Below are 27,116 nucleotides of genomic sequence, written 5' to 3' on the forward strand. Positions count from 1 at the left end.
CACGCACGCACACACGCACACACACACACACACACACACAGAACATAAATACGGTATTAACAGAATGTATGTCACACCCCGCCCCGCTCCTCTGCCTTTGTTTGGATTTGAACTGTGACTAATATTAGCCCCAAACCGCTGATGGACTAATATTTGGCAGCGTGACCATATATGGCATGACCGTCCATAATGGTTGTTTTGTGGTTGATTCATGTTCTGTAAATGCTTAAGTTTTTGTTATTATTGTTGCCATTGCACACATGTTCACTAATACAACAGTCCTTGTAGGCCAGTCAATCTAAGCTAAAAAGTGGCATATGGGCCAACATAAATTGCAATAGTAATCGTTTTTGATGATCCTCAGGGTCATCCAAATAACATTGAGTATTATATACATTTTGGATCATGGTAAATTCAAGGGTTGAACGTTGGGGTAGGCCTACCATTGAAAACCTATAGCCTATATGATTTCACATTTGAATTATGCTTTAAGTAGCATGTGCCATGTCAAACTAGGGGTTATGTATGATTCTGAACGCATTACAAGCATTAGTTGTACACGTAAAGTAAAGTGTTTTTCATGTACAATAATGTACAGCTCTTTGAGTTACAGACCCATATTAAGGGTCCATTTAGTTCCTAACTGTCATTTAGCTGGTGGGGACCCCCTGGAACTCCCTCAAGGACCCCTGGGGTTAAGTTCACTAAAGAAATAAAACTACAGTGTTGACTAATCATCACAAGTAGCTCTTATTTTGAAGAGGAAGAGGAAGTCTGTTCCGGTTGTAGCTGCAGCTGCCATGACAGTTTGTGTTTCAGATCCCAGGAGGAGGAAGTGGCCAGTAAACCAGTGGTGGTGGATTAAACAACATGCCTTTAGCCAAAGTTCATATATTTACCATTCTGCATCTTTGACTTAAACAATGTACACACTTTGGAATTACGTTAAACATGGTGGAACCTCCTACGGCGGCAGCATTAGGTGAGTAGTACATAAATTGTACAAAGTATCACACTGGTAAAAAAATCATTTTTACCAGCCTACCTGGTTTGTGCTGCTTTCACACATGCAGCAAGCATACTACAATGTGTTGTGTACTAGCTTGTCTGACACCTTGATCAAGTTGAGAGGGCAACTTATCTTTGCCCTCTATATTTGCGGGGATGTGTTTGTTTTCCTGTTACCCTGTGTGTTCTGTTTGCCTGTTGGCCTACCCTGTGTGTGATTGTATTTTGAGTACACCTGTGCCCTGTTACCCCTGCCTATTTAAGGCCTGTGTTTGCTGTGTTTTCTTGTTGGTCTGTAGACCTATGTCGACTGAGTGTATTATTCAGACAGCCTTATTTCTGCCTTTGTTTTGCCCTACGTATGTGGAAGAACCTGGGTTAGTTTAAAGCCCAGATTTTTACGGTAAACCACAACAATGCAACTCATTGAGTTGCAAGGAGTTGCATTGGTGTGGTTAGGATGCCTCTCGAGCGTCTCCCTAGGGAGGTCCTCAAGGCACGTCCCACTGGGAGGAGACCCCGGGGCAGACCAACGCGCAGTTGGAGGAAACACATCGACTCACTGCGGCCTTGGAACGCCTCGGGATCCCCCAGGAGGAAGTTATACTAATGTTGCTCTGGAGAGGGAAGTCTGGAGCTCTCTGGTGGAGCTGTTGCCCCGGCGACCCGACTATGGATAAGCGGTTGATGGATGGATGGATGGATGGATGGATAAATGTACCTGTTTCTCTAATGACATGTCGTTGAACAACAGAGTCAGCCAGTTGAGTTTCTGGGCTCTATGCGCTTCTTTGCTTGAATGAGAAAAGAAAAAAAAACATTAGAATCTCAAATATGAAAATACTTTAGTGGTTGAATGAGAGCGTAAAGATTTAATCAAATGTTCAGTATTTAGAATTTCAATTCTAAAACATGAAAATACTCGCACGCCGAGTTAAATTAACCCATTCTGGGCGGGAACCCCTGTTGGTGTTTTAAGCATTATGTTATACTTTAGCTATTGAAATAAAAATAGCAGATCTAGGTCTGCTATTTTTGAAAATTCGTGAAAATGTGCCTGAAATCTTTGAATATATATTCTTTCAGAGCGAGTTTTTAACTCAAATCTTTGCTTCTGAGGGGTCTCTGGAACAACATGTTTTCAGATGGGGGTCGACGGCCAAATACTGTACATCTAGTTTTGGGGGTCTTTGACATGAAAAATGTTTGAAAACGACTGACACAGAAAACTGTCAGGAATTAGAAGGCATTTGTAGAATCGTCCTCGGGTCAAAATGGGTTAACAGGTGATGGCAATCAACTGCAATCATCAGAACTTTCAATAAGGAAGGCTGAATATAAGACATCTTATGTATGCTATGTACGTACAGTTTCGTTATTTGACTTTATGATAACTAAATCCCACTATCATATACAGCAGTGCTTCACAAACGTTTTCATGTCAAGGACCCCCAAATTGACGGACCCCCATTTGAAAAGATATGCCAGGGACCCCCATAAGAGAAGATTTGTACGGCTCTAGCAGTGATTTCTCAACCCGTTTAATTGCAAGGACCCCCCCAGTGTGACATGCATTATTACTACCGACCCCCATTTTACCCATTCTGACCTGAGATCAGATTCATACGAGGTTTCCACTGGACACACACTGGTCTGACGAACCCATTCTGACCTGAGATCAGATTCTAAAAATGTCAGTCGTTCTTCGATTTTTCAAAAATAGCAGACCTACAAGCTCGTATCGCGCCACTCGGTGGCGCGATATGAGCTTGTAGATCTGCTATTTTTAAATAGCTAAAGCACGACATGATGCTAACACCAAAATGGGTTCCCGTTCAGAATGGGTTAATGGCATTTCTATATCTCCGACCCCCAATTGATATTGTAAAATCAATGTTAATTTAACTCTGAGAGTGTACAAATGGAACCAAATGGACCTGTTAGGGTCCATTTGGTTCCACTTTTAGCTAGGGACCTCCTGGAACTCCCTCAAGGACCCCTGGGGGTCCCCGGACCCCACTTTGGGAACCACTGATATACAGTACTGTAGGATTGTACTAAATGTATATATATTTTTAATGCTTGAATTTAATTTCCTCTCTGGGATCAGAAAAGTGGAAATCTAATCTATGTTTGTACCTACTGTACAGTACATACAGTATTCGTGTAATGAAAGTGAACTGTGCTCACACATTTCGACAGCAATAGAGAGTATGCAGATGCATGATTTTCCCATCAGGACACTTTGCAGATAGAGGATAATTCAAGCTTTTCGTTCAGCTGCAATGTTGGTGAGTTTAACATTGTTTAATGCAATCAGACAGGACTTTTCTGTTTGGATGAATGGGGCTGTCAACTGTCAAGGCCAGGAAGTAGTTTTTTGCCACACAGTGGGCGTTCCCGCATAACTTCCAGCCTAGGTACGATGATGTCACGTGCATACACTCTATATAGTTTCGTTCTCAAGTGTCTCTTTCAGATTTTACAGACAGCATTATTTATCTTTAACCCATTTTTGAAGTTTTCTGAAGTCAGTCATTCTCAAACATTTTCATGTCAAGGACCCCCAAAAATATATGTAATTGGCCACTGACACTCTGTGCCACGCTATGAGCTTGTAGATCTAGCTAAAGTAGAACATAGTGCTTTAAAACACCAAAAGGGGTTCCTATCCTGAATGGGTTCAAGTCGTATATGCTCTCCACCTTCCTACTGTGAACAAACGCATGGAAATAGTTTTATTTAATGAGTGTGATGTTAGCGTAGCCTTACCGCTCAGCTTCCAGCGTGTTCAGTGAACGCCTGACTCTATCGTCAACCACCAATCTATACAACACAGAACAACAACCCTCTCATAATCTCATTATTATACTTTACGTAAAAACATCTGGCCAGTATAATTGTTTTCCATATTATCTTTCCTTTTTGTAAGCTTTGAAAAGTTGTGTTGTGGTTAGCAATGATAATTAGCCATACATTAATTGTGCCCAAACATTAAATAACATATTTTAACATAATTACAACAAAGAAAAGTTAAAGAACGAAAATTCTAAATAAGCTTACGAGTTGGGGCTGTTCTGAGTAGGGGGTCTTTCCTGCAAACACACATACACATGCACGCACACACACGCGCACATGCACACACACATGCACACGGCACACACACACGCGCGCGCACACACACACACACACACACAAACACACACATTAACCATTTATTTATGTCCACACAAAGGAGATGCATACAAGGGCACAAATATAGGTGCATTAGAGTTACATTTACAAAATCTGTATTTTACAGGCACGTCACTCAGTACTCTATGGGTATAAGTAACAACGTCTCCGCCATATATGACACCACAATACTTTTCCAGCCTTTTTGCCTCCTTTTTGGGCGCACACACACACACACACACACACACAGTATTGAGATGTACACCATACCTGTGGCGGCTGCTCATCAGAGGGGCCGACGGGGGGCTTGGCGGGTTTGGCGTCGGGGTTGCTGAGGTCAGCGAAGGGGTTGATGGTCTGCCACGACTGGAGGTACTTAGACATCCTCACGGACGCCCGCTGTCTGCGCTCGCTGGGCGTCAACGTGTTGGCCTGGAGACCCAGATCACAGAGATCACTTTGACCCACTCTGACCTGAGATCAGATTCATACGAGGTTTCCACAGGACACACACTGGTCTGATTCAGCCATTCTGACCTGAGATCAGATTCTAGAAATGTCAGTCGTTCTTCGATTTTTCAAAAATAGCAGACCTACAAGCTCGTAGCGCGCCACTCGGTGGCGCGCTATGAGCTTGTAGATCTGCTATTTTTCAATAGCTAAAGCATAACATGATGCTAACACCAAAATGGGTTCCCGCCCAGAATGGGTTAACACCTACCTTTATGGGTGTACTGGTAAGACTTTACCACAAACTAGGCAGCCTGCAATGATCATGTATACGATCTGGTAATCCAGCTTAGTAAGAGGTTCAAAGTAAAAAAATATTTAGGACGATCGTCGAGACGATTCTACTCTATGCGGCTCCGAGACATGGACACTTTCAAAGAAATGAGAGAAACGTTTGGATGGCACTTATACACCCGCCTTCTAATGAGAGCGCAAAATCTTTCTTGGAAGAACCACCCATCGACTAAACTAATCTAATATACAGCAACCTTCCCCCGTGTTTCTTCACTAGTCCGATCCAGAAGAACACAGTATGCCGGCCACTGCTACAGAGCTGACAATGAGGTTATATCTTCGCTTCTTCTCTGGATCCTGGCCTCAAAGCAGACCAGAGGTAGAAAACTGTCGTTCCCTGATGTCATCGCTACAGGGACACAGTAAGCAGGAACTGGGGATGGCAATGAAGGACCGGGAAGTCTGGGTGTGGGCGGCATTGTGAAATCCATGATCTCGACCGCGGTCGAAAAATGATGACGATGAAGACTCTTTTAACACCTACCTCTATGGGTGTAGTGGTAAGACTCTTTTAACACCTACCTCTATGGGTGTAGCGGTAAGACTCTTTCTCTTGTGGGGGTCTATCACCAGATAGGTTGTTCTGCCCTTCAGAAGAGCGTCCCGGCTGCCCCCGTCTCCATCCTCCACTTGGTACGCTCCGTTCAAGTGCTTCAGCGTGTCTCCTGTGATGTGGACCCGCCTGGGAGGAAGAGACCATTATTGTCATACAGTGGGGGGGGGGGGGGGGGGGGGGTTACATTCAGAGGTAATCTTCTTTAATCCATTCAGGCCTGACGTCGGAAAAAAGATAAAAAAAGTTTTCTAAATCATGACAATTTTCGGAAAGATTTGAGGCACATTTCAAACGATTTTTCAAAAATGGCAGACCTACAAGTTCATAGCGCGACACTCTTGTAGATCTGCTATTTTTCAACAGCTAAATTATAACATAATGTTTCAAACACCAAAAGGGGTTCCCGCCAAAAATGGGTTAACTGCATGGCTAATGGCCAGACTAATATAATTTTAGCTCTGGCAGGTTCGTCTTCATTTCCAGGCTAATCTTTAATCCCTTTCTATGGATATTATGGACATAATCATTACAGAAATGTAATATTATCTACTGTACGTAACTGTTAGATACAATATTATGGCATTAGCTGTTTAGCTAAGGTCAATATAAAATGCATCGGGTTGTACCATCAATATGTCTGCAAGTCAATTCAGAATGGTAGCAGAAAAGACAAGACCCACATTTAAAATAACAGTATTATTATTAAACGTGGTCGACACGTACATTGTACGTGTCGACATGTACATTGTACAGCAACACAGGCTTACAGTAAGTGGCTCAACAGGTTTCAGTTGTTACTCATAACCAGAGCTGCTTGGAAACATTCCATAGAGCAAGAGTTAAGACAACTCCGTTCACTTCATGGGGCTTCAGTCCAATTATTGCCGAAGAGCATAGCGAACAGTGACCGGAAGTTGGCAGAATGCACTGGACTCAGGCAACAGCCCAGCTTTAAACCCCAGGGGGGTCCAGGGGGGAAATCCCGCAACATCGGAGTTGGAACCGGAGACCAATTGGGTCTCCACTGACCCGCTGAGTGCTGTTCAGAGGTGGACAGCCGGCGGGAGCAATGGGGCTCAAGAGGTTGATCTTAAATCCCTTTATTTTAGATGGTCTTCTAGTAATAGTACAACATAAACATGACAGAGACTTTAGTTGTCACTGTGCAATACTTTAAAACAGTTGGCATGTTGCACACATGCCTAAAATTGCGGATTATTTGCGCCGCCCTCGTTGAAAACAATGTATTTTAGACTCCAGCTTGTCACTCTCCTCCAGGGCTGTTGAAACAGCGCTGCTCAAGCGCTCTTGTATTCTGCCCCCTCAATGTCGTATAAAACTACGTCTTACTCTTAACTGCAATGGGAAAACACTTACCCCGGAAGTCCTCCAGACTCCATGTGATTGGCCAGCGTGACGTCATGTGACCACACGTCGTACTGCCACTTCTGCAGGCCGATGACGCCACAGAGCACGTTGCCCGTGTGCACGCCCACACGCATGCTGATCTCCACGCCCGTCGCCTCGCGCAGCTTGCTGCACGGTGGGAGACACAGACAAAGGGTGACTAGATGGAGACACAGACACAGGGTGACAAGATGGAGACACAGAGACACAGGGTGACAAGATGGAGACACAGACACAGGGTGACTAGATGGAGACACAGACACAGGGTGACAAGATGGAGACACAGACACAGGGTGACAAGATGGAGACACAGACACAGGGTGACTAGATGGAGACACAGACACAGGGTGACTAGATGGAGACACAGACACAGGGTGACAAGATGGAGACACAGACACAGGGTGACTAGATGGAGACACAGACACAGGGTGACTAGATGGAGACACAGACACAGGGTGACTAGATGGAGACACAGACACAGGGTGACTAGATGGAGACACAGACACAGGGTGACAAGATGGAGACAAAGACACAGGGTGACAAGATGGAGACACAGACACAGGGTGACTAGATGGAGACACAGACACAGGGTGACAAGATGGAAGGAAGGGTGAATAAATACCCTTGTTGTTTTTTAAAAACCTTTATTTATTAAGTCATTAAGAATAGGCGAGAGGGAGAGAGGTCGGAAAGAGCTGATTCTACAAAATAATGTCTTCTAAATCAGTGAACAGTTTAAAACATAAATAATTTAGACTAGGTTCTCAAACTTTTTCATGTCAAGGACACCTAAAAAGAAATGTACAGTATTTGGCTGCCGACCCCAATGTCCAAATATTTTGTTCCAGGGACCCCCCTATAAAATAAAATAAAATAAAATAAAAAGGTTAATATGTGGAGCCGGTGGGACACTGACTTGATGGCCGTGCACATGTCCAGGCCCATCTGGACACAGTTGCTGGCGTGGTTGGGGTGCGGGTCGGGCAGGCCGGACACGCAGTAGTAGCAGTCCCCCAGGATCTTAATACGAAGACACTCATTGGTCTGCAGCATGGGGGGGGGGGGCAGGGGGAGGGAGAGAGTAGGGAGGAGAGAAAGAGGGGGGGGGAAGAGAATAAATAGAGAAGAAAGAGAGAGAGAGAGAGTGTGTGTCAAGGGGAGAAGAAGAATAGCTGGAAGTTTCTCTGTGTGTTTGAATTAGTGATGTACAATATAATCGGTAAAATCGGCCATACAAATGCCGTCAATGGCTCCGTCGCTTTTGTTTTGTGTATTTTATAATTTTTGAAGGCAGCATAGAAATTCTCATTTCCAAACCATATCATATCAGAATTAATCTCACTCTCTCTCTCTCTCTCTCTCTCTCACCTCATCTCTATCAGAATGAATGAGACTCTCTCTCTCTCTCTCTCTCTCTCTCTCTCTCTCACCTTGGCGATGTCATCGAACCTTCCGAACAGTTTGTTGAGCACAGCGACCAGTTCCTCTGGAGAACAGCTGCTGGCCAGCTTAGTGAACCCCACGATGTCTGCATACAAGATACTGCACGCACGCACGCACGTACACACACACACACGCACGCACGCACGCACGCACGCACGCACGCACGCACGCACGCACGCACGCACACATACACAGAGTGGGAGGCCATTCACATCAAGAATGGTTTTCCAAATCAAGGTTGTATACGTCTAGTATTGTATACAGTATATGAATGTTTGTGATCGTCTAGATCAGTGGTTCCCAAAGTGGGGTCTGGGGACCCCCAGGGGTACCTGAGGGAGTTCCAGGGGTCCCCAGATAAATTATACCAAATGGACCTTTATGGGTCTGTAACTCAGAGAGTATATACAAATGGAACCAAATGGACCCGTTAGGGTCATAGAGTATATATGAATAGAGAAGACACCCGAGTTCTCCTCCCATCCACTTGCATTAAGTTGCTCAAAAGCGCATGAGGCGATTTCACTCCTCATTCCTGGTAGGAACAGAGTGCATTCTGGGATGGATTTGCCTCAAACACATGAACGTGCTGGTCCGTTGACTATCATTGTGCCGTTTGTGCGCGTTCACGTATGAAACATTCGTTCACGTGTCATGGCCTCAAACACATGAACGTGTGCAATGATAGTCAACGGAGCAGCGCTGGCTCGAGCTTCAATGACAAATTCGGCCACTATGTCCATTTCGCCTCAGGGTTTCCTCTGGGTGCCTTCTCTATTCATATATACTCTAAGGTTAGGGTCCATTTGGTTCCATTTGTTAAAATAAAACATTGCTTTTACAATATAAATTGGGGGTCCCAGAGATAGAAATGCCATTACATGGGGGGTCCGTAGACTAATGCATGTCAAACTGGGGGGTCCTTGAAATTAAACTGAGAATCACTGCTAGAGCCGTAAAAACTTCTCTTATGGGGGTCCCTGGCATGTCTTTTGAAATGGGGGTCCGTGGGCTAATTAGTGTCAATTTGGGGGTCCTAAAAAGTTTGGGAACCACTGGTCTAGATGTACAGTAGATATATTGTTCCAGTGTGTGATTGTCTAGTTGTTACAGTAGATATTGTTCCAGTGTGTGATCGTCTCTAGTTGTTACAGTAGATATTGTTCCGGTGGGTCTGTCTCACCTGACGTCTCTGCTCTGCCGTATGTACAGGCTGTGGAAGTTGTGGAAGTTGGTCTGGCTCTGTTTGGACAGTCTGTTTATGATCTCCTTCCTGAGCTCCATGGCGATGCCGCGCGGCAACACCGACAAGAGCAGGTGCTCCTGTCGCCATGGAAACACACCAGGATAAAAGACAGGGGGGATTCAGCCCATAGTATGCTAAAACAAATATAGACAACATTTAAATCATCAGCGCCAGAAGAGTAACTAAAAACATTAAAAAATTCAGTGGGTTTCAACTCTTTTCATATATCATCAAGGTCCATTATTTATTCAGCATTTGAGCCACCATTTGACCACCATTTGATGACCACCATGAATGGGAAACAGTCATTGGCCTGAATATAAAACTATGTTTGTTTTTGTTTTTTCAATGGAAATATCCTAAACATATACGGGTCGCATTATAATCGGGGACTAGACTATGACATTCAATGTTCTTTTTCCACAAACGAGTCTTGAAGAATGGGGGTCGTCTTATAATCAGAGTCGTCTTATATTCGGGACAATACGGTACTCATTTTCATTTTGTCATGTCATGTGAAGGCAGGGAATCATAGCTTCAAATTGACATATTGGTTGTTCAGTTTGACCCACCGGTTTTGGAGATATGGCTTATAGAGTAATGTCTTTGAGTTGAGAAAACACGCTTGAAAGGTTCACTTATGTGGTCTCTAACATTACACCTAGCTACATGTTTAAGCATTTATTTCATATTGACATGTCGATTTCATCTCTGACATTTATTCCAGACATGCTCTAGTATGTGAAGAGTCTGCCTGTGCTATAAACTCCTTTTGGATTAAAAAAATATATATATTCAGTTTTTCTCCTCTCTCCTGAAAAGCTTCTTAGACTTAGAATATTTTGTCCAGAACTCTGTATCACTGTATTGATGTTGGTACCATTAGGAGAGATAACAGGCAAATGTTGATCAAAATAAAACATATCTACATTCTCTAATTGTGTAGACTTCTTGTAAATGAAGTAATGCAGATGTTTAGCAGCAGCAGTTTAAGCAGACAGCAGCGCAGTTATTACAAGCAAGCAAGCAAGCAGATAGATAGATGGGTTTTAAGTGGTTAACATGTCTGACAGGATTGGCGTACTGGATGTTTATGTTGGGACAGACACTAAATAGTTTAATAGGCACTCCGAGTATCGAATTGTTGACTTACAGTGCCAGCGATCTGTTTTGATTTGGCTGCACCACGCAACGCACGCACGCACAGATACAGTAGCATTTCATCCATTATCCCGGTCTGTTTGCACATAGTGAAAGACGTTCATTCTCGCTCTGCCTGTTGTTCTACTGTAGCACCATGGGCTACACAGAGTATGACGTGAATAATTAATCTATTGGAACTTAACCCATTCAGGACTGGGAACCCCGTTTGGTGTTCTTAAGCATTATGTTATACTTTAGCTATTGAAAAATAGCAGACCTACAAGCTCATAGCGCGGCACTACGAGCTTGTAGGTCTGCTAATTTTGAAAAATCATAAAACTGTGTCGCAAATCTTTGAATATAATATTCTTTCAGAGCGAACGTTTTGAACTCAAATCTTTGCTACTGGGTGGTGGGGGTGGGGGGGGGTCCCTGGAAGTTGGAACAACATATTTTCAGATGTGGGTCGGCGGCCAATGTTATGTTTTGGGGGGTCCTCACATGCCTTTTTTTGGGGGGGGGGGGTCCTCGCATGAGTATAGGGGTATTGGAAATTGGAAATACTTTAAAGTAAAAGTGCCTCAAAATTGTACTTTAGTAAATGTAACTATAGTTACTTTCCACTACAGCTGAACGCGCGCGCGCGCGTGTGTGTGTGTGTGTGTGTGTGTGTGTGTGTGTGTGTGTGTGTGTGTGTGTGTGTGTGTGTGTGTGTGTGTGTGTGTGTGTGTGTGTGTGTGTGTGTGTGTGTGTGTGTGTGTGTGTGTGTGTGTGTGTGTGTGTGTGTGTGTGTGTGTGTGTGTACACAGATAGGGCTATTTGACTACGGTTCTTATTGTGTGCGCTGCTTTTTAACTGCCTCTTTTTATTGATATTTTCCTTCAACATGTACAGTACGCACATACAATACAATATGTAATTATGTACACATGTTCTTTACCTCTGCTGCTACCCCCATATCACTGCTATTTGAACCATGCACCATACTATTATTATTATTAGATCTTAAATGATCTCCCACCTTGAATAAGTAAATGATCAACAAGCTATTATCAACGATGATAACATCAAAAGCTGTTCATAAACTACATTCCCCACTCGCTGTACCATACTGTTGTGACGAAAAGAGAGCTGAGCCAGAAGGAAAAGCTCTCTGTCTACCGAGCAATCTTCGTTCCTACTCTCACCTATGGTCATGAAGTGTTCCTACTCTCACCTATGGTCATGAAGTGTGGGTCATGACCGAAAGAATAAGGTTGTGAATACAAGTGGCCAAAATGAGTTTTCTTCGACGGGTGGCTGGCATCTCCCTTAGAGATAGGGTGAGAAGTTCAGTCACACGAGAGAGACTCGGAGTAGAGCCGCTGCTCCCTCGCCTGGAAAGGAGCCAGCTTAGGTGGTTCGGGGCATCTGGTTAGGATGCCTCTTGGGCGTCTCCCTTTAGGGAGGGCCTCGAGGCACGTCCCACTGGGAGGAGACCCCGGGGCAGACCAAGGATCACGTCCCACTGGGAGGAGACCCCGGGGCAGACCAAGGATCACGTCCCACTGGGAGGAGACCCCGGGGAAGACCAAGGATCACGTCCCACTGGGAGGAGACCCCGGGGCAGACCAAGGATCACGTCCCACTGGGAGGAGACCGCCGGGGGCAGACCAAGGATCAAGTCCCGGCCCAGGCCGTAGCGTAACGGTCTGGGCACCGGACTGGTGATCCAGTCGCGGTGTGCCGCGGGTTCGACTCCCGAACCCGACACGGCCTTTACCGCATGTCATCCCCCCATCTCTCTCCCGTTTCCTGTCAGCCTACTATCTGTCCCTTAAAAAATCAATAAAAGGCGTAAGCCGCAAAAAAATATCTTAAAAAAAAAAAAAAAAAGGATCAAGTCCCACTGGGAGGAGACCCCGGGGTAGATCAAGGATCACGTCCCACTGGGAGGAGACCGCCGGGGGCAAACCAAGGACCACGTCCCACTGGGAGGAGACCCCAGGGCAGACCAAGGATCACGTCCCACTGGGAGGAGACCGCCGGCCTTGGCCTCACTGGCTCACTGGCCTTGGAACGTCTCGGGATCTCCCCAGGAGGAAGTCACTAATGTTGCTCTGGAGAGGGAAGTCTGGAGCACTCTGGTGGAGCTGTTGCCCCCGCGACCCGACTACGGATAAGCGGTTGAAGATGGGTTGATGGATGGCTCCAGCCACAGAAACAAGCTGCTATCATTAAATTGAACAGAATGAAAATTGAAAAGTACCTGTTGGTACTTCTTGACTTCCTTCTGGGAGCGCATGGCGCTGAACTCCTCTTTCTTCTGATTGGATATCCGCAGAGCGCGCTCCGTCATCCACAGGTGGAACACACCCACGCCGTTCACACACACAAACAGCACCGCGTTGGCCACCAGCTGGAGGGCAAGGGTTGAGGGGAGGAGAGGACATGAATAACAACGGCACTACTGTTATCATGAGCTGAGCATACAGACAGTGCGCACATCATTTTGAATACCAATGTTATGTTATGTTTTTTTTGGCATATGCAAATGTTGTGCGTCGATTCTCTCTCTCTCTCTCTCCTCTCTCTCCCCGCGAGCTCATTTGCACAGCATTTGCTTGTGGGAGCTCCAGGCTGGGACTCCAGTGTGTTGGTTACAGAGTTACAGAGAGAAAAAACTCAATGACGAGAAACCGTTTTGTTTTTTACTTCTCAACCACTTGAACCCTAGCTAGTCCTAGTGGCTTTCAAGCCTTTTTGTGCCAAAGATCCCCCAAATTGATGTGTATTTGGCCAAGGACCCCCCTTCCCCCCCATCTGAAAAGGTTTTGTACCAGGGGACCCCCCCCCCCCAGAATGAAAAATAAATATATAGATATATTCAAAATGTTTCAAACATTTTGGATATTTCTGGAAAATATTTCCAGAAACAGCAGATTTTACAAGCTTGTAGATCTGCTATTTTTGAATATGCAACATACAGTATATACGTCATGGATAAAGTGCTTAAGATGATTTGGGGACCCATGAAAACAGCCGATCTACAAGTTCACAATGTCGTGGGATTGCAATCTGCTATTTTCAATCAGCTGAAATGTATATACTGTAAGTGGTTGTGTTTTGTAATAATAATGAAAATCTACAAAGTAACTAGTAAAGTTTTCAATATAATTGTACTGGGGTAAAAGCACAATATTGTCCTCCCTGAGACCTAGCTTAGTGCAACACATGGGACTTTGAACAAGGCCGTGTTTGCACATCAATCTGCTGTGCAAGTATACATAATGTCTGTATTATGCTCATGTCCAGCTAGGGCAGGAATTTTCCACCGGAAATCATGTGTGAAATAACGAACTTTATAATAATTAATTACCCTGACCAACTAGTGCTGTAGGAGTTGTCTCTAGTGCAGGGACAAGGACACAATTCCCGGTCTGTTTATATCGATCGAGTTGATATACAGTAGTAACTCTATAGTACAGTATATTGTGGTCATTTTGTCCCCAACTTGGCAGAGGGAGTGTATAGCGCCCAGGATTACACTAGACTAGACAACATTTTGGGGGTCCTTGACATTAAATAGTTTGAGAACCACTGACATAGAAACATAGCAGATCTACAAGCTCATAGCGCGCCACCGAGTGGCGCGCTACGAGCTTGTAGGTCTGCTATTTTTGAAAAATCAAACAGCGACTGACATATAGAAGACATTTTTTTAAATCTGATCTCAGGTCAGAATGAAAAACTGTCAGGATGTAGAAGACATTTTTAGAATCTGATCTCAGGTCAGAATGGGTTGAGTAAAAAGTGTGAGTGCTGTGTGGACGGACGCTCTGGTCGTGGTCAGTCACCTGCACGGCCAGGTCGGGGGTGTCGGGGCTGGTGACGGACACGTAGACGCTGATGATGACCACGTGGGACACGCTGGTCCCCATGCCCACCATGAGGGCCCAGGCCAGGGAGAGGGGCAGCACCGTGTACACACTGAGGGACAGGAACATGAAGAACGCCACCTGAGACCAAAGAGGCAGAGAGAGACATGAGAGAGAGAGAGAGGGAGAGGTAGAGAGAGATGAGAGAGAGAGAGGGGGGGTGGGGGGGTGCAAAGACAAGAAGATCGGGAGAGATACAGTATTATGACAAGCGCAGACTTGAGAAAATGTAACTTTTTAATCTTTTAACATTTTTAGTCAAAGTCAAAGGCTCCATACGATTTGTCACACACACACGTTACTGCAGTGGAATTTGTTCTCTGCATGCATTTGACCATATCTCTTGGAGCGGTGAGCTGCAGCCGCGCCGCGCTCGGGAATCATTTTGATTAGTAGATTTGACCCCCCGAATTCAACCCATTGATGCTGAGTGCCAAGCAGGGACTGACCCCCCCAATCCAACCCATTGATGCTGAGTGCCAAGCAGGGACTGACCCCCCCAATCCAACCCATTGATGCTGAGTGCCAAGCAGGGACTGACCCCCCCACAATCCAACCCATTGATGCTGAGTGCCAAGCAGGGACTGACCCCCCCCAATTCAACCCATTGATGCTGAGTGCCAAGCAGGGACTGACCCCCCCAATCCAACCCATTGATGCTGAGTGCCAAGCAGGGACTGACCCCCCCAATCCAACCCATTGATGCTGAGTGCCAAGCCAGGGAGGCATTGGGTCCCATTTTTACAGTCTTTGGTATGACCCGGCCGGGGATCGAACCCCCGACCTCCCAGTTTCAGGGAGGTTTCACTCTAAACCACAAGGCCACTGTCTGGTAATATAATAAGATGTAATGTAATTGTAAGATACTTCGGGGTGTATTTTGCGTGTCTTAAGTACCAGGTCTTATTACCTAACTTGAGTAAACTAAAGACCTGGAGGCGTGATCAATGCTCTTTGGCCACTCAGAATAGCCAAATGGCATTGATCACGCCTCCAGGTCTTTAGTTTACTCAAGTTAGGGAATAAGACCTGGTACTTAAGACACGCAAAATACAGCCCTTCATGTTTAGATTTGACAGATTTCGCCTATAAAGACATATCCAAAATAGGAAAGCCAGGTTCGTTGAAAGTGTGGCCAAAGGGAGTGAGGCAGAAGTCGCACACTCTCCTGGAAACACACACACACACACACACACACACACCTGTTCCCAGGCGGCCACGGGCCCCCCGGTGAAGACGAACACGATGGCGGTGACGTAGAGGCTGCCCCAGACGCCCAGCGCCAGGGCGCCGCCACAGCGACGCACCACCGCCAGCCACGGCAGCGCCAGCAGCAGCATGGAGGACGTGCACAGCAACACGCACACCACACACAGGGCGCCCACGTGCACGCTGATGTTCTGCAACGTTAACAACACAACAAGTGGTGATCAGTGCACAGCAACACACCACACACACACACACCACACCACACAGAATCAACCTCCACACACCACACGTGACATACAGTTCAACACGCTTACAGTCAAATCCCTTTCGTCTTCTTCTCCTTTCTCTTCTTCCCCTAACGTCGCCCACATACAGTACAACCCACTTACTGTCAAAACCGTACCTTTAAAAGTATGCCTGTATCAACAGAATAATTATGTCATGGGTACTGTATATACTGTATGGGGGGGGGGGCCTCATATTTGATCCAGATTCCTAAGGCCGCCCCTGTGTAGATCGGCTATTTTCAAATGGCCCGTGTGTGTGTGTATATATATATATATATATATTTATATATATATATATATATATATATATATATACATATATATATATAGGGCTTGGTTATTGTATGTTTTGAAATATAAAAAAGTAGAATATAATATGGTTCCACTGCTGTCCGGTCTGAGATGACTAGGATTTTATACCGTGCATCACTCTCTCACACACACGCATGTCGCATGTGCCTCTTTCTCTCTCTCTCTCTCTCTCTCTCTCTCTCTCTCTCTCTCTCTCTCTCTCTCTCTCTCTCTCTCTCTCTCCCTCTCTCTCTCTCACCCTGCCTGTGGCCGGTATGAGGATGATGATGGCCAGGCAGAAGGCCATGGTGAGCAGCAGGCCGGGCAGCATGGCGGGGGTCTCCTCCACGCAGCGCAGGAAGGCCCGGCTGAACGCCCGGTAGCAGCAGCACACGCTCTCGCCGACGCTGCGTGCCGATTGGGCAGAGGCGTCGTGATGAGGGCGGGCAGGACTCGTGTCGTGATGCAAGGTCGGGTCTTCTTCTTCTGGTGACGCGGCAGGGGGGTCGCACGGCGGCGGTGGTGTGGTGGTGGCGTGCTCTTTGAGTACAGCGCTTTCGGGGTAGTTTTCCGGTGTTTTTTCTTCTACTCGTCTGTCGTGCGGGTGATTTCCCTCGCCGGGCGCCCCGTCTGCGTCAGCGGTGCGAGACGTGCGTACGTCGGGGCTGGACTTACCGTCGCTGCAGTAATCCGAGTCTTTAGAGACGACGCTCTCGGTCGAGGAGGACGTGTTCTCGCCCGTATTCACACTACGAGGGGAGGGGGAGTGGACCGTGGCGGCGTCATCCCGTGTCTCCCTAAAAGACGCCGCCGCCTGGGGGAGCGGCTTGAGAGGCTCCGGGGCCAGCGCTGTCCTAGCCACGCCCAGCTCCGCTGCTGCTACTGGTGGAGCTTTATCTGTGGCGGCGCTTTCGGACCCCGACGAGATTGGCTGTCGTCTGGCGTCGCCACCACCCGCCAAGTGGTCCATCTCCAGGGAGTCGTCGTCCCGCGGCCCGGCGGCATATCTGTCCTGCTCTCCCCCGGTGAGGAGCCCCAGGGCGGCCTGCGAGGCCCCCTCCTCCCCCTCCATAGCTGGATGGAGTCCTCGAGAGTCGCCCTGCATGGCGGGTCTGCTCGGGGACCTGGCGGTATCTGTGTCTGTGTGTAATCCGTGTCTCTGGACTGTGAGCGTCGACCCAGACCTACTCGCTCATCTTCCTCGTCTGTCTCGCCTTTTTAAAGATTTGTTTTTGGTTGAAGTCTTCAGTGAAGACTGACAGGAAAGAGGGGGAGAGAGAGAGAGAGAGAGAAGGGGAGAGACGAGGTCGTCATGAACGGGACTCGAACACGCGTCGCGCTGTCACATGCCGGAGCCTATATTATGAGGCATGATGCGCCTGGACCGCTAGGCCAGCGGGCGCCGTCTGTCTCCCGTTGTTGTCTGTCTCTCTCACTGCCTGTCTCACTGCGCTGTTGGTTTATCTACTGTAAGTCATCATCTGATTCTGTCTGTCTGTCTGTCTGTCTGTCTGTCTGTCTATGCTTTAAATACAATGTTCCATATGCACATACTTTTGCCTGGGGGTAAATTAAAATAGATAAATAAATTGAATGTTTAACAGCTCGATGAGACAAACAGCCGGAATGATGTCCAAAGTGATGATGATGAGGTTGATGATGATGGTGGTGATGGTGGTGGTGGTGGTCCCACTATTTTGCTTACATCATGACCTGATCTTGCCCCATCATACCACCCGGGGAACAGGACTGTCTCTGTCGACGTAAAGACAAACAAACAACAGAAGAGGCGCCGGTTATTGTTCACACTTTGCAATATTATAGATTAAAAATAAATACCAGACATATTGCAGAACAAATTGGAGAGGAGAAGAGAAGAGAAGAGAAGAGAAGAGACTACATAGCTCTCTCTCAACAGCTGCCTGTTACAGTATGTGCAGACAGACAGACAGGCACTACAGTGCTGAAGGCAGTAGCTTTAGCATAACATGGTTTTAATTCCATTTTAATGACAGTTCCTCCATGGCATTTAGCCCATTGTATGAAAACGTGTTTGGCTGGCTGTAGCCTCTTCCTCTGAAACATGTGCATGCACGCGCGCACGGCACGCACGCACGCCCAACCATCTGTCTGTCTGTCTGCTTCTCTCTCTCTCTATTCAATTTCAATTTCAAAAGGCTTTATTGGCTTTATAGCCTTTATTGGCCTTGATAAAATATGTTCCAGTTCTACATTGCCAAAGCATACATACAACAACTCTCTCTCTCTCTCTCTATCCCGGCTGTTAGAAATAGTTGTCTTATATATCCACGTTTTTTTAATTTTAAGTTTAAAATTAATTGCTCTGTTTGTATGTTAAAGATTTGTCAAGAGAGAGAAAGAGAGAGAGAGAGACATTGTTTTTTTTGTGGCCCTCTGAAGGTCCAGACCTACAGTTTAAGAACCCCTGGTCAAACTCTTTCATGTCAAGGACCCCCGGGCCCCCACCACCGTAACTCTGAAAGACCCGTAATTAATTAAGGGTCCATTTGGGAACTCCCTTCAAGTCCTGCTGTCTGATCGGGTCTGAGGGGGTCCCTGGACCCCCCTCTGAAAAACGTTGACCTATAAACGCTATAGCGCAGTGGTTCTCAAACCTTTTCATGTCAAGGACCCCCAAATTGACACTCATGAGCCCGCGGACCGCCCATTAGAAAAATATATGCCAAGGACCCCCCACAAGAGAAGGTTTTTTACAGCAGTGAATCTCAACCATTTAAATTTCAAGAGCCCCCAGTTTGACTACAGTCCGCCATTGCTATCTCTGGGACCCCATATTGTAAAATCAAAGTTAATATATATTGTAATTTGTAAAAATCTAAGTTAATTTAACTTGTACAAATGTACACATTTTGTACACTCTCTGAGTTACAGACCCATGAGGGTCCATTTGGTTCCTATAATTATCATTTAGCTGGGGACCCCCGGGAACTCCCTTTGTTGGCTATTATGGTTTTCAACCAGTGGTCCGGGGACCACCATGTGGTCCTTGAGGGGGTTCCAGGTGGTCTCCAGCTAAATGATGCATGAGTTGGTAACCACTAACCAAATGGACCCTGATAGATCTTTAACTCTTGAGAATGTAAAATGAAACCATTTGGTTTAATTTTACACACTCAAGACTTAAATTATTGTTAAACATCTGCATTACTTAATTTACAAGAAGTCTACCCAATTAGAGAATGTAGAATAATTGTTATTTTGAACGTTTGCCTGTTATCTCTCCTAATGGTACGTACCATCATCTGGAATGGAATTGTGGACCAAATCTATATCCAACGACAACAAAATATTCTTTAGAGAGGATATGTCATCAAATGGTGGTCCGTGGCTCAGATGGGTCAGAGAGGCTAAATGTCATCAAATGGTGGTCCGTGGCTCAGATGGGTCTGAGAGGCTAAATGTCATCAAATGGTGGTCCGTGGCTCAGATGGGTCTGAGAGGCTAAATGTCATCAAATGGTGGTCCGTGGCTCAGATGGGTCTGAGAGGCTAAATGTCATCAAATGGTGGTTCCGTGGCTCAGATGGGTCTGAGAGGCTAAATGTCATCAAATGTTGGTCCGGCTCAGATGCTGAATAAATAATTTGGACCTTGATATGATCAAGGGTTGAAAACCACTGCATATTGAGTGTGTAAAGTGCAGTGATAACAGAATGGTATCAAAGCATCTACATGTTATCTTATCTGTCTAACAACTCACTCACTGATAGCATGCTGAAAGGAAAGCCTTTCAATTCAATTAAATTCAATTCAAACAGCTCGTGGGAAAATAACATGAAGGCGATAGCCACTATACTAATAACAATAAAGTCTCAAAGTTTCTATAGTGTAAAATCAACTTTTATTAGAGTTTAGTCACCCACCTGTTTCCTCCTACAGTTGTTCGTTTCCCTATAATGATGATATCTCCATCTCTGTTCCTCTTCCATCCCTCCATTATAATGTTTAACACGTTCAGTCACTGTGATCACCGACAGACAACAACATGCAGCTCTCCGCGGATATTATCTGCTCTTTCTTCACTACTTTATAATAATTAATAATGTACTGCTAGTGCTTCGCTATTATTAATCCTGTCGTTTCATCTTCGGGATTGACTCGACTCGGACCGGTGCGTGTGCGTGAGCGTGTGTGCGTGTGTCTGTCTGTGTGTGTGCGTGTGTGTGTGTGTGTGTGTGTGTGTGTGTGTGTGTGTGTGTGTGTATGTGTGCGTCGGTCCATGAGGGAGGGAGGGAGGGATCGCTGCTATCACATCCCATAGCCTGTGGGATTGACTGAGTCTACACACACATCCCATAGACCGTGGGAACGGTCGTCCACTCTGTGATTGGGTAGTTGTTTGGCAGGCAACCTCTAACGAGTGATTGATTGATTGGTTGATTGATTGATTGTTTGTTTGTTAATTAATTTGTTCCAAATGGGAGTCATATTAATTAATTTGTTAAATTGGAATCTTAAACGACCACACAGGGAACGAAATGGAAAACGTGTGTGTGTGTGTGTGTGTGTGTGTGTGTGTGTGTGTGTGTGTGTGTGTGTGTGTGTGTGTTTGTGTGTGTGTGTGTGTGTGTGTGTGTGTGTGTGTGTGTGTGTGTGTGCGCAGTCTGTGCACGCCTTCCAGTGTGTAGATCCAGCTATGCAAATAATACCGTGCGCTAAACAGACATGAGTTGCAGGAAGATGGCAGCAGGCAAAGGTCACACCGACTGACGCTTGTAGATTTCCATTATGCGTGCAATAAATACGTGCACGCTTAATCACAAAAACAATAATGACAATTAATAATAGGCTGCTATGCAGGGACGTGCACACATAGACATCAAAGGGGCCACGAATGTAGCATTTATAGGCTACTAGTGAAAGAAATGCAAATGCCACTCCACTTTCTATGCCATGCATGCCGGGAGGCAGCATTCAGGAGAATTGCTTTAGAAATACATGTCATATACACCTCATGCATCACTATAGCTAAAGAGTGCTGCATTGCACCCCGAGAATAGCTGATCTACAAGCTCACAACGCGTCTGCTATTTTCGCTATTTTTGTTACAACCTTCCTGTTGTTGTTTTCCTATATCCAGCTATTAGTGTTGTTTTTTGTCTTGACACAAACATTAATTTGCCCCATTGACGATGAATGGAGAATTTACGTCATATAATGTGTCTGAGCACACATGACGTGAATTGATGTTTTTGTGGGCTATTTCGGTCGCACAAAAACATTAAATTCCCATTAACAATGAAGCAATAGATGTGTGATAGCGACATGAGAAATAAACTAAAAAGCATAACATAATGCTTAAATAACTAAAAGGGGTTCCCGCCCCAAAATTGGTTAAGTGTGTGTGTGTGTGTGTGTGTGTGTGTGGTGGCGTGTGGGTGTGGGTGTGGGTGCAGTGTGTCACTGCGTCACGTGCCGTGCCCTTCCTGTTTGCTATATTTAGTCTTGAAGAATGCTCCTGAAATTGTTGGCGGTCTCTTTCAGCCGTGGTTCAGACTCACTTAACCGGTCCAATATGATTATATGAAGCCTATTCACCGTGACAAATGGCCTTATTGTGTGAACAAGCTACGTACGGTGCCCAACCTGGAAAACTCCATTCATTCATTAGACACAACTAGGCCATGGGGTTCTCAACATGTGGGTCAGGGACCCCCAGGGGGGCGGGGGGTCCTCCTCACATGATCAGTCAGTATAGTGGTTCCCCACTTTGGGAACCACTGACTTATACAATAGGAGCATTTTGAAGTGAACACGAAACCCTGATTTTCCTTCAGAGGTTTCTGTTTTCCTCTGACTTTTTTTCTCTTCTGTCGAAGACTGCTGATTGATTTTGTAATCTTTTTCCTGTATACAATCGGGGTAGGCAAAAATAAGCTTCTAGCTTCAGCCTACACCCTTTTGGTCCGTTATTTTCTTCTGCTAATTTGTTGTTGTTATTTATTGTGATGTATTGTGCTGAAAAGGACCAAATAAACTATCATCATCAATTCATCATCATCACCACTTCATCCTTATGGTCATTATATCTACATTCTACAATAATCTACATATCCTGCATTCGTTACGGATGAACAAATAGGCCGTTTACAGTCACTGCCACATGCATGCAAATGCATGCTCTCTCTCTGGTATACTGTCATTTGAATGATAAACGAGAATCCAAAGTACATCGCCATGCCTCATTCACCATTATAACCTTCATCATTAACCAATGACTAGTCTAAACTAAGTAAGTATGCACCCCTAGAAGGACAGGCACCCAGTTAAATATTGCCACACAACAACAACCACGTCCTTGTTCATCACAGGAGAAATCTTCAGGAGAGTTGAACAACTCATGATTATGTGTCATAATTATGTTTTACATAATTATGACAAAAGGGAGGAGATAAGTATTGTGTACAGTAGTTGTACATGTAGTGTAATCAACGGCCACAACACATCGCTGAAGCTGCGAGGACTCAAGGCAAATTAAATGACGGTATATAGCCTAATAAAGGTAAGGTAAAAATGTGCTCCTATATATTTTAAATAGTCTATACAAGTAATATGTTCTTAACCTATTTTGTGAAAAATTGGGTTAGAATCTTCTATATTTCTAAATTATAATTACAATGTTTTGTGTTTCTGTTCTATTGGTCAATGTCGATTTCACTGACCGTCCTGTGGATACAGTAAACAGTAGGCCTATGTGATGACTTCTTTAAGTTCGTTGTGTCAAAGAATGTCATCCTACATCCTTTCCAATTTTAAGTATAGAATAAATTATTAATGGCACCTCAAAATTCCCAGGATATGTATAACTTACATTAGGCAGCGCAATGCCTTTTGAAATGGATTGATTAGTCCAATGACCAATAACCATCTCTGTGTCTGTAGCATGTGATATGTCAATCTCATCATCTCATCATCATCATCTCATCATCTCATCATCTCATCATCATCTCATCATCTCATCATCTCATCATCATCTCATCATCTCATCATCTCATCATCTCATCATCTCTTCATCATCTCATCATCATCTCATCATCTCTTCATCATCTCATCATCTCATCTCTTCATCTCATCATCTCATCATCATCTCATTAGATAATTGACACGGGTGAAAAATTAAAAAATTAAAAAAAAACCTTGTAGAATGAAGAAGAGATGTCGGTGATGTGACGGCCCTGCCCCCTCTGCCTCTGCTCAGTAGGCTATCTGGCAGCCTGGGTGATTAGGGCAGAGTGGAGCAGGCCGTCAGGCCAACTGTGTACACCTGAGTGGGGTGTGGTCTCTGGGAGAGTATATAAGGGCCTCTCCTTCCATGCTCTCAAGCCAGCTATCTTACATTCCTTTCGAGCAGTTGCACACCTTTTACAACACTCACACACAGCACACTCCATACATCCATACACTGCATACATGACTGATTACTGACATTGTCACATCTCATACCAGTTTATTTGATTATTGCTTAATTATTTTAACTTAGAATAATAAATATAATATAAAAGGTTTGCCTTGTGTGTGGACTCCCTTTTTGTCATGTATTGCCCTAGAGTGCATGACAGTGAGGTCAGGGTTTTAAATACAGCTTAGTAAAATGAACATGGAAAACAACATGCATAATACAAATACAAACTGAAGTAAGTAAATAACTTAGGTGAATCTAAACTTCCCCAAACCATACTACATATCTACAATTCTTCATTTACTTTCAGACATCTGTCTTTGTCCTGTTCTTCTCCTTTAAAGACTTTTCCACCAGGCTGCTTCTTCCATGTCAGCTTGACGTCTCCACTCACCCCTCGCTGCTTCAGTTTCTCTTTCATCTGAGTGAAAAATACAGTCTTAATTGTTATTCACCTCAACAGACATTAGTCCTCTGGTCCAGCTGTGATGTTGGACTTGGACTTGAACCTACAGACAGTCTAGTGACACTGACCTGCTTCAAGATGGCCTCCATCGCGGCAGGATCATTCAGGTCCACAGTGGGGTCGTCCGGGGTCACCTTCAGTTTAAACACCTGCTTTGGTTCTGTGGAGACGGCCGGGTGCGTGTGTTTAGTTAGACATACCAACAGTCAGACACCCCAAACCCTAACCCCAATGTAGGTTTGTTTTTAACCCGCAGCACGGGTTTGTCTGACTAATGACTGTAGGACTGTTTTATGTCTAACCAACACATGCACCCCGTGGAGACAAGGGGGGGACTCTATGGAGGCTGTGTTGATGACGCTAAACCTTCTACGTCAAGCATCAGCATTTCTGAACCAGTTGTAATTTGAACAGACTTTGTTGAGACACACACAGACTTGTAAAGTGAGTAGCACTAATCCAGACTGGATGCTACTGATGCTCAATAACAGAACAGTAAACGGTAAGCCTGGTAACGTCCACATCTACTGTAGCTAAACTCAGTTTCTCTGCAAACAAACAGTAACGGCTACCTGGCCTGGGAACGTCTTCACATCTGGGCACCAGGCAGTACTCCCAGCGTGTGTCTGTTATGGTGTAGCACCATGGCATCTCCGTTTCACTTGGATTACGGCAGTAGTTCCCGTCCAGGCCGCTAACAAAAATGTAGATACAGTATTACTGATAGAAAGATAGATAGACAGACAGACAGATATTTTGGCAGGGTGTTCTTACGCGCGTGGGTAGTCTTTGGGCGGGTAGCTGTGATCGTGAGGTGTCTTGGCAGACCAGTTCTGGCACGTTTTGCCAGAAATCGTCCAGGCAATGGTCCCCCGATAGTTTTTACCATCGGAAGTGTAGCAGGTCAGCTCGGGTTCGATGGTAGAAGTCTCAGATGCTGAGGACAGGGGAAAAGTAGACGGATGGAGAGGGAAGTCAAGGACCACTAGTGTTGTGGGAGAGAGGCTAGTCTGGGAAACAGAAAGGTGTCCAGTTCTCACCCTGGCCTTGGTCTGTGTGTCTAGACCCTTAACCACTAACTGCTCCCCACTCACTTTATTAATAGTGCTCACTGCTCCTAATAGTTGTGATGGGTAAATGACAGTGCCCTCAATACCCTCATACCTGTCTAACTAGTTCTACTTCTCCAAAGTGACTGACAGCCAGACCCACAACACTAGGGAGCGACCATGATCTGGTACCACACAAATTTAGAATGAAAACTAATTTTCATTCTACTAATCTGCCACCAACGTGGAATGCTGACACAATCTTTTCATTCTTTACTTTTTTTTGGGGACGTAAATCTTCCCTTCATTGTCAATGGCATTTAATGTTTGTGTTGCGGACATTTTGTGGGGACAAAATATGTATATAGGAGGGGCAAGCGCCCCTCTAAAATCACACTTGTGTGAAGTGAGGGATCATCGTACGTACATCATTCTGTTTTGGGGGTATCCATGAATGTTGTAGAACTACTTACCTGACAAAACACTGAAGAACATGAAGAGCTGGCAGAACATGATGCACGATGCCGCCACTGAGAGGCGCTGTTTGTCTTAATCTGTAGAACTGAAATGTCAAGATTCAAGAATTATAGTCAATTGTCACATTGCATGCAAATTGGACTCAGGCAACGCACAGCCCAGATTAACACAGATTAATGATCTTAAATCCCTTTATTTTAAATAGTTTTGTAGTAATAGTACAACATAAACATTAAAGAGACTTTAGTTGTCACTGTACAATACTTAAAAACAGTTGTCATGTTGCACACATGCTTAAAATAGCTCTTGTTTGCGCCGCCCTCGTTGACAATGTATTTCCAACTCCAGTTTGTCTCAGTTCAGGCTGCATGAACAGCGCTCGAGCGCTCGGTTTCTGCCCCTCAACATCACAACTCTTCTATTAGATGGCTCTGATTAGGACTAATGAATCCGTTCCCAATTAATTTCACTGCATATTATAGGCAATGTGTTCTGGGATTTCAAAGTGCTACTAATGTTCCATACACGATTAAATCTAAAGTTCAATATAATTCTGAAGCTTGGAAATAATTACATATATACTGTACTGTACTGTACCTTACAGTGTGATGACTTATTCTTTGACAAAATACCACATGGGCAATTTAACAAAACTTTACATTTTTAACAACTCATTCCTTGTTGAAAGTGTTTGTAGGATGAGATGACTAGTTTTAAGCTTGTGTTTCACAACACAAAATTATTATTATTATTATAATTATTAACCTACTACTACTACTACAATAGAAGCATTCTATGAGCCTATACGGAGAATAAAGTAAACTATTACCTGTTTCAAGCGTGAACTTCAATCTGTCATTTGCAGCTTGTTGTAACCCCGGTTTACACTATAACTATTCTGCATGTCATAAGATCTATTATCACCTCCTTCTCCCTCCCTCCCTTTATGTAAAACAATGCCTTGCATGATTTCCTTTGCCCTTGGTGATTCGTGTGTGAGTGTGAACTATACATTGACATCACTATTGGAGACAGGCGATGTGGTCTTTGTCTGGTTGTCCTGATTGGATCGGGTGGTCAGAAATCGGGGCCCTCACGTCATTTTCAAATCATCAGAATCAGTTCGGGAGCCAAAAAACGTGATCAGTATTCAATAGTATATCCATATCATGATATTAGACTGGATATTGTCTGTGATT

At 44.9% G+C, this 27,116-nt stretch overlaps 2 protein-coding genes across 2 annotated transcripts in view; both read right to left on the minus strand.

Annotated features, from left to right (window-relative positions):
• LOC310875963 (adenylate cyclase type 4) overlaps positions 1-17,590 on the minus strand; it is a gene marked incomplete at its 5' end in the record, with an annotated part of 28,093 nt that extends 10,503 nt beyond the window's left edge. The window contains 13 exons of the mRNA XM_083789412.1: positions 1,730-1,802; positions 3,781-3,834; positions 4,072-4,103; positions 4,453-4,614; positions 5,509-5,668; positions 6,920-7,078; positions 7,866-7,993; positions 8,380-8,491; positions 9,576-9,715; positions 13,030-13,179; positions 14,618-14,779; positions 15,901-16,098; positions 16,745-17,590. Coding sequence (XP_083645538.1) covers positions 1,730-1,802; positions 3,781-3,834; positions 4,072-4,103; positions 4,453-4,614; positions 5,509-5,668; positions 6,920-7,078; positions 7,866-7,993; positions 8,380-8,491; positions 9,576-9,715; positions 13,030-13,179; positions 14,618-14,779; positions 15,901-16,098; positions 16,745-17,590 — 2,376 coding nt within the window. The remainder of the gene's footprint in view (positions 1-1,729; positions 1,803-3,780; positions 3,835-4,071; positions 4,104-4,452; positions 4,615-5,508; positions 5,669-6,919; positions 7,079-7,865; positions 7,994-8,379; positions 8,492-9,575; positions 9,716-13,029; positions 13,180-14,617; positions 14,780-15,900; positions 16,099-16,744) is intronic.
• Positions 17,591-23,748: 6,158 nt separating this feature from the next.
• Positions 23,749-26,846, minus strand: LOC310875965 (uncharacterized protein; the record flags this gene model as incomplete). The annotated part of the gene is made up of 7 exons (XM_083789414.1): positions 26,747-26,846; positions 25,914-26,002; positions 25,166-25,328; positions 24,964-25,085; positions 24,460-24,551; positions 24,230-24,346; positions 23,749-23,790 (listed from the first exon to the last, which is right to left on the minus strand). Exons 2-7 carry the CDS (start codon positions 25,951-25,953, stop codon positions 23,749-23,751), a joined length of 576 nt encoding a protein of 191 aa, XP_083645540.1. The 5' UTR covers positions 25,954-26,002; positions 26,747-26,846.
• Positions 26,847-27,116: the final 270 nt, after the last annotated feature.

This window comes from Protomyctophum parallelum (assembly GCF_964188405.1).
Source record: "Protomyctophum parallelum genome assembly, chromosome: 18".
Taxonomy (NCBI): Eukaryota; Metazoa; Chordata; class Actinopteri; order Myctophiformes; family Myctophidae; genus Protomyctophum; species Protomyctophum parallelum.